Here is an 8,478-nt window from a genome sequence, read left to right as displayed (position 1 = left end):
AAATTTCATCTAGTTGAAAGCATCTTAATTATTCTCACTACAAAAAAGAAATGATAATTATGTGACGTGTTAGAGGTGTTAGCTAATGCTATGGTGATAATCATATTGCTCAAATCAACACATATACCTCAAACTTACACAATGTTATACATCAATTATATTTCAATAAGAACAATAATTTGTAAAGAGAGAGAAAGAGAAATGTGGCATTAAAGACATGCTGTGTAGTTATTGCTGCAAATATGATCAGAAGACATATTTAAGTGAGAGCAGAGTGTCTTCAAGGCCACACTAAGGTGATAATTTGGCCTGCCTATTTAAGAATTTTGAGCCAAGTGACATCCTTAAGAAATTGCTGGGAGAAAGGGGAAGCTGCAATACACACCATTACTTTAGAGGGATTTCCAGGCAAAGGATCTTTATACTTAACTGCAATGAGCTTAGGGAGCAGGTGAAAGCATCCATAAGGAGGAGGGGGGTTCTGAATGACCCAGGAAAGCTCAGAAGCTCAAGAAGATAAGATCTGGGGTTCATCTTCTGGGAAACATATTTAGTCTGTGCCACTTTCCTACTTCTTCCTTATAGTAATGTTGTGGCTCTGTAAAGCTATACTGGTTGCTTATAGCCAGCATCTCTTCTGATTGTCAGTCCATTCTGACTGCTCCATGCCCAAGATATACTGCTGTTAAATATTTTTATATCAACTCTTCCACCCTCATAGGGTTGTTGTAAAGTTAATTACTATAATGTATGTAATATGACTATCACATGGAAGGTATTTGATAAATGAGACCAGGGACCATATTTGATGCTTCAGTATATGGCCTGGATATAAGATGACCTCATCACAAGTCCACCAAGACCCACAAGAAGTCTCTAAGGTAGATACTTGAAGACCTTGAGGTCCATTCCAACCCACAAATACTGTAATCTTTATCAAACCCCAGTTCCCTCAAAATACTGCACGTGTTCCCATGGAATAATGGAAAAAACCCAGTTGCACCCAGGAACTGTCCCATTTATTATTCCCCTGTTTTGAGATTGGATTTATTGTGGTGGATTGTGGCAGGCTACACCCTCAAGATGGTGCTGTTAGGAACAGGTAGGGTGAGTTGCAACACAGTGAGCTCAAAGTACTTGGGATCTTCCTCTTTTCAAACAAGGCTTTGGACTCTAGTGCTTAAAGCTTAAGTTCAAGGTCAAAAGTCTCTCCACACCAGAATTCTGGTTGATGTTTATGCCAACTGCTCTTCCCTCTCCAGTTTCTGGCACTCCCTGCTTTTCCCCAGTTCACAAAACAAGTGACTGTGAGAATTATAAAGCCATAGTTTACCAATGTAACTTGTTCACCAATGTGTCTCTAGGACCAACACAGTGCTTTGCAAAGTGTAACATGCAATAAATATCTATCTATCTATCTATCTATCTATCTATCTATCTATCTATCATCTATCTATTTATACTAGAGGCCCGGTGCACAAAATTCATGCACGGGGGTGTGTGTCCCTCAGCCCAGCCTGCACCCTCTCCAATCTGGGACATACCTCTCACAATCCAGGACTGCTGGCTCCCAACTGCTTGCCTGCCTGCTTTCCTGATTGCCCCTAACCGCTTCTGCCTGCCAGCCTGATCACCCCCTAATCACTCCCTTGCCAGCCTGATTAATGCCTAACTGCTCCCCTGCCAGCCTGTTTGCCCCTAATTGCCCTCCCCTACAGGCCTGGTCACCCCTAACTCCCCCCCCTGCAGGCCTGGTCACTCCTAACTGCCCTCCCCTGCAGGCCTGGTCCCCCCCAACTGCTCTCCTCTGCAGGCCTGGGTCCCTGCCAACTGCCCTTCCTGCACGCCCGGTCACCCCCAACTTCCCTCCTCTGCCTGCCTGGTCACCCCTGACTGCCCTCCCCTGCAGGCTTGATTGCCCCCAACTGCCCTCCCTTGCAAGCTTGGTCCCTCCCAACTGCCCTCCCCTGCTGGCCTGATCGCCCACAACTGCCCTCCCTTGCAGGCCTAGTCCCTCCCCTGCTGGCCATCTTGTGATGGCCATCTTGTGTCCACATGGGGGCAGCCATCTTTGACTACATGGGGGCAGCCATCTTGTGTGTTGGAGTAATGGTCAATTTGCATATTACTCTTTTATTAGATAGGATAGAGGCCTGGTGCACGGGTGGGGGCTGGCTGGTTTTCCCTGAAGGGTGTCCTGGATCAGGGTGGGGGTTCCCTTGGAACGTGGGGCGGCCTGGGCAAGGGGCCTGTGGTGGTTTGCAGGTCGGACACACCCCATGGCGACCCAAGTGGAGGCCCTGGTATCTGGGATTTATTTATCTTCTATAATTGAAACTTTGTGGCCTTAAGCGGAGGCCAGGGCCGGCCATGGCGGGTGGGAAGCTTGGCTTCCTCCATCACCGGGGGCAACCCAAGCCTCCTGCTCACTCTAGCTCCGTGGCCGCCGCCATCTTGGTTGGGTTAATTTGCATACTCGCTCTGATTGGCTGGTGGGCATAGTGGAGTGATGGTCAATTTGCATGTTTCTCTTTTATTAGTGTATATATATACATAATATGCAAAGTGTCCCCTTGGGAGTTCAACCCACCAGAAGTTCAATCACTCGCTATGATGTGCACTGACCACCAGGGGGCAGCGTGGACTGAAGGAAGGCCCTAGCCAGCAGCTGGCAGCCAGGGAAGGAAGGCCCCAGCTGGCAGCCACTAGGGACCCTACCCATGCATAAATTTTGTGCACTGGGCCTCTAGTTTGTTAAATAAATGAATGAGTGAATTACTCTTTCCCAGTCTGTAGTTGATGCATCATGAAGCCTCTTTCTTCCCTTCCGGCAGAGTCCATTGTGGCCTTGCCAGTATCCTGCACTCTAACAGTGCTTACCATTTGTGACTGTCCTTTGGCAACCAGCCAAACTCAACTCAGTTCAATTCATCCAAGTTTCATGGAGCTGCACTACAGGCAGGAAGCACTCATAGTGTCAAGGACTGGTGAAATAATTTCCCAACCTGTGGTGCCTCAATTGTAATTTGAAAACAACCTTGGCATAGAATAAAACTTTTTCCAAGATATTTTTAAAGTCTAAATACATGATTATAAATTACTTCCCTTTGTCAACATATTTGATTACTATCCAGGAAATAAATGACTTCTGAAGATGGGTAAATAGATGATTATTCCACAGGTATGGGGCAGGTGTAGAAGGGGGATAGAAGGGTAGGAAGAAAGGAGACTCATCTTTGTCTGATGAATTTGCAGTTACATTAAGTGTGGTGGAAATAAGGGGGTTGGCATCTGAGCCATTCAGGGCTGGCCTGGGACTGGGAATTGAAGGGACATCCAGAAGCCCCTTGCATGAAAAGAAAGCCAGAATGCATGCCCCCCCCCACACACACCTGTTGTTGTTGTTTTCCTGAGGGTTGGGCCTGTTTAAATTTTATAATTATTTTCCATTCCTGTTTCCACACCCTTCTACCCATCTCCTACTCCCAATGCTAGTCTTCTATAAAGTAGTAATGTACCTTTTCTCTGGTAATTATTTATTTTATTGGAATTAGAATTAGTCTTGTACATGTTCATTAAAACATTATCTTATTTAATAAAGAGGGAATATGCTAATTGACTGTCACACCTTGACAAGATGGCAGTGCCCACAGCCACAAGATGGCGGCACCCAGTCCCCTCAGCGCCCCCTCACCAGCCAGAGTCTCCCAGTCCCCTCAGCCCTGCCGGGGGGCGGCAGGCACCATGTGCCTCATCCAGCCTTAGTACCCCAGTCCTCTCAGCCCCACCTCATTCAGCCTCAGTCCCCCAGTCCCCTCAGCCCCGCCAGGAGTCCCCCAGTCCCCTCAATCCCACCTCATTCATCCGGAGTCCCCCAGTCGCCTCAGCCCTGTAGGGGAAGGCAGTTGGGGGTGATCGGGCCAGCAGGGGAGGGCAGTTGGAGGCAATCAGTCTGGCAGGGGAGGGCAGTTGGGGATGATCATGCCAGCAGGGGAGCAGTTAGGCATCAATCAGGCCAGCAGGGGAGTGGTTAGGGGGCTATCAGGCTGGCAGGCAGAGTGGTTAGGGGCAATCAGGCAGGCAGGCAGGCAAGTGGTTAGGAGCCAGCAGTCCCAGATTGTGGAATTGGGCCTAACCCGGCTGTCAGACTTCCCCCTAGGGGTCCCAGATTGAAGAGGCTGCAGGCTGGGCTGAGTGAAACTCCCCCCCCCCCCCGGCACAAATTTTGTGCACTGGGCCTCTAGTTTTTAATAACAATATACTAAAAATAACAAAAAATCTTATAGTAAGAGGTAATTTAAATATATAATGATAGATTCATAGTCTGGAATACTGTGAAGATAATAAAATGATGTTATAAAAATAAGAATTGATATAGAAAAAATTCACAACACGTCATTAAGTAAAAAAATAGGATACAAAATCATGTGTGAGCTGCACGCGCGCGCGCGCGCGTGTGTGTGTGTGTGTGTGTGTATGCATACAGCACTGATAAATTTTTTCTTGGTGTTTTTCTGTACTTTACAAATTTTTTAAAATATATTTTATTGATTTTTTTACAGAGAGGAAGAGAGAGGGATAGAGAGTTAGAAACATCAATGAGAGAGAAACATCGATCAGCTGCCTCTTGCACATCCCCTACTGGGGATGTGCCCGCAACCAAGGTACATGCCCTTGACCAGAATCGAACCTGGGACCCTTGAGTCCGAAGGCCGACACTTGATCCACTGAGCCAAACCGGTTTCGGCTGTACTTTACAAATTTTCTGCATTGAATGCTACAGTCTGAGTTGGGGCACTACAAGGAGGAGTATAAGGACTTTGAGAACACAAACAAATGTTTCAAGCAAGGCTTCCCTCAGTTAGTAAATTTTGAAGAAGGCAAAAATCAAAGAGTAATGGAGAGGAACTCAGAGAATATGCTGTTCTACAAGTGCAAAGGTGAGGAGATGGTGTCTATTGGTGGTGAGGACTTTAAGGTCCACCAAAAAAAGATGGAATTCTATTAAAGAAGCAATGCAGCCCTAACCGGTTTGGCTCAGTGGATAGAGCATCAGCCTGCGGACTCAAGGGTCCCAGGTTCGATTCCGGTCAAGGGCACATACTTTGGTTGCGGGCACATACCCAGTAGGAAGTGTGCAGGAGGCAGCTGATCAATGTTTCTAACTCTCTATCCTTCTCCCTTCCTCTCTGTAAAAAAATCAATAAAATATATTTTAAAAAAGAGAAGCAATGCAGAAAACTCTGAGTTTGTGAATAATGGGTGAATTGATGGAAGTGGTATTGGAGAATTATTTTAGCCATAGAAGGATGGATTGGGTTGTAGGCAGGGAGATCTGCCAGAAGACTCTCAGTTTGCATATTTGACCTGAGGTAATGAGAGCCTGGATTAAGCTTGTGGCAATAAAACCAGAAAGGAAGGAGCAGATGAATCTGAGAGATGTTACCAAGAAAGAATCAAAGCTAGATATTCAAATTTGCCTAAATATATGCCAAGTGGTAGTGGAAACCATGTAAGGAGACACTTTCCAAGGAAAATGTCTGTTAAGAGAGATGGATATTAAGAGAGAATAGCTGAGGACTGAGTCTTCAAGGATTCCAACAGTTATTGGGAGGAAGAAAGAAAAGGAGCCAGTGAAGGATGGTTTAGAGAGATAAGAAGAGAAAATTGAGAATGCAATGTCATGAGAGCCAAGGGCAGTACAGTTACAGGAAGGAGTAAGTGGTTTGATGGTATCAAATTCATCTTTGAGGTCAAACATTCAAACTGAGCAGAAACCCTTGAATTTGGTCAGGAGGTTGTTACTGAATTTATTTACAGAGAGTGGTTTTAACAGAAAGTTCTGGACTCTAGAAGTTTCTAGGGAAAACAAAAATTGGCAAATAGAGGCAACTCATGCATACCACCCATGTGACAAGATTAGTGTGTTAGGACTGAGAAGAACAAGGTCAAGCTTTATCATTCTAGTTCTGCTACTTAACCACTTGAAGTGGTTTCCTTTTATAAAAACAGGAATAATCCCATTTGCTCATAAACTGTTGAAAGTATAAGTGACTCCTTTTATGCTATAGTGAAGGGGCTTCCTCTTCCATGCCCCCCCCCCCCAACAAATAATCCCTAGAGATTTCTGGGCATGTTTTAAGAAGAGTCTTTTACCTTAACAGTCCTGACCCTAGGCTGGTACTTTTTTGAGAATTTCCTATCTGTACCTTCTGGAATTTGTCAGGCCAAGTCACTTTATCAATTCTTCCCTGAGCTCCTCTGAAGTGAGGACATTGAGGCAAGGTGATTAGGAGGGAGCCACTGGTCAGGGTCATGTGGAATGTCTCTGAGATCTGGGTAGAGGCTGTTAAGCAAGGAAGGCTCTGTTTGAGACCCCCAAATATAGTTTGTGCCAAGCACATACCCCAACAACAGAAGGCTGTAGTTCCTGAGAGGATGATAGGCAGAGGTACCACAAAACCTTCCTTTTTAAACCATAGCACCTGCAGACTAAATGGCCCCTGGACTGCATGCTCTGGAATATGCAGATTAATTTTCAAGGTTTTCATAAAGGCATATACTTTTCTTTCATTCTTTCTATTCTCACTTGGCAACCACTTGCAACCAGATCTGACCAGAACTACCTCATTGTTTTTCCTATGTACTGTCTACAAAACAATCCTTTGAGCACTTTTCTTTTGTGAAGTTGAATCTGTTCCCAGTTTGACATACTATGGATTGATCTTTGTCTTATTGCCTTGTTTCCCCTAAAAGAAGATTCCCTCTGAGAAAAAAAAAATGGCTGCCACACAACCCAGCAGGGTCTAGACCTGTGGCCAAGCTCTGGAGAGGTACAGTGGGTGCTGGCCTAACTGGATGCAGGTGGGGGAAGTGAGTATATTTTCTAGAACTGGCAATATTCAGACCCTGAGACATCTAGACAGTGTAGTCAAAGGGCCAGTTTAATGTCCCTGCTCCTTTTAATGGAAGAACTTGTTTTCCTTTCTGGGAAGATGACTTACCTTGTTAAAATGGGGTCACATCATGGATGGGGCACTCACATGCTAAGATGTGTGGGCATCTCTAAAAACATGTCAGGAGATCAGAGCAAGGGTACTTCCAAGGTACATTATCAGAAACTTTATTGGAAGACCAGTGAGTCCTATTCTGCTTTGGATTTTCTTGCAAGTGCCTAACCATTCAGTCACTGAATTTGGTCTGAGCGTCTTCTGAATAAGATATTGTCCTCCACTGAGGGAAGGAAGTAGGGCAAAAAAATTAGGCCAGGGTCTTTGTCTATGATAGTAATTGCCATAAGATGACGAAAGGGGTCTCAGCTAATGCTTTACTGAAGAGCTGAAGGAACCCGAAGGCAGGGATTGCTTTGTGGGGCCAGATGTTATATCTGGGGCAAAGCAGGGCCTGCAGGGCAGGTGGCCAGAACTTGGAAGGAAATCTCTTCTGAAGCCTAGGGTCCAGATTTGGCCCCAGCAAGCTGCCCTGACAGCCTGTGATGTCTAGGGTCTCACGCATTCCGAGCCCCCGCCCACTTCCCCCTTCCAGGCCTCCCTCCCTGCCTCCTTCTCCCCTCACCAGCTGTCCCCATTCCCTGGAGCCCAGAGACAGCCGGATCCTGGGAAGAGCCATCCTGGGACTGGAGGGGGCGTGGTGGGGAAGGAGAGGAGGGGCAAGGGTTCAGGGATAAGGAGGCCCCAGTAGCAGGCACCCCCAGCCACTGCGTAGCCTAGCCTGCAGGAGAACTGGGTTCCTTGCCTTGCTCATTGCTAACCCTCGTCCAGGGGGAAAGGTCAGCAGGGTCCTGGAGCCACCCTGTCACTCCCCGACAGCCATGAACTGCAGCGAGAGCCAGCGGCTGCGAACCCTCCTGAGCTGCCTGCTGCTGGAGCTGCACCAGCAGGGCAACGCCAGTGGCCTGGGCACTGGCCTCGGACCCAACAGGGGCATGGGGGTTGTGCCTGACACCTTCTTCGGCCGCGAGGTGACCAGTCCCAAGGGCGACGACGCTTATCTCTATATTCTGCTTATCATGATCTTCTACGCGTGCCTGGCTGGAGGCCTCATCCTGGCCTACACCCGCTCCCCAAATGTCCCAGGCCTGCCCCGAACACCAGTGTGCCATGGGAGGCGCCCTGGCCGCAGCAAACGCAGAGACTGCCGCCGGTTCACCGGCTGAGGTAGGGACGCCATCAGCTCGCCCCTGGGGAACTGCCAACCCTCGCCCAGGGCACCGAGGGGGTCTAGAACCACAACTGCAGCTCAGCTCGCTTGCTCCTTCTTCATCTCTCTTATTATCCCTGGGCGCGGTCCCTGCCTTTTCCTTTCCTCCTCTTCCAGGTTTCGCCTCACCTAAGGCCCATACAGTGATGATAAGCCAGAAAACCTTGTTTGGAAGAAGCACGATCTTATCCACTGGGGCCAGTTTCTCCCTCTTCTCTCTCCTCTCTCCTGCTTCCCCCCATCCTTGACTCCCCCCTC

The 8,478-nt window shown here is 47.5% G+C and overlaps 1 protein-coding gene across 1 annotated transcript; it reads left to right on the top strand.

Annotated features, from left to right (window-relative positions):
- The first annotated feature begins 7,831 nt into the window (after positions 1 to 7,831).
- KCNE5 (potassium voltage-gated channel subfamily E regulatory subunit 5) lies at positions 7,832 to 8,244 on the top strand. Its single transcript, XM_054723468.1, is given in 3 exon segments — positions 7,832 to 8,082; positions 8,084 to 8,180; positions 8,182 to 8,244. Coding segments are annotated over 3 exon segments (411 nt in total).
- Positions 8,245 to 8,478: the final 234 nt, after the last annotated feature.

This window comes from Eptesicus fuscus, chromosome 1, assembly GCF_027574615.1.
Source record: "Eptesicus fuscus isolate TK198812 chromosome 1, DD_ASM_mEF_20220401, whole genome shotgun sequence".
Taxonomy (NCBI): Eukaryota; Metazoa; Chordata; class Mammalia; order Chiroptera; family Vespertilionidae; genus Eptesicus; species Eptesicus fuscus.
Note: the sequence above shows the minus strand (reverse complement) of the source record. Positions and strands in the feature narration are given on the sequence as shown.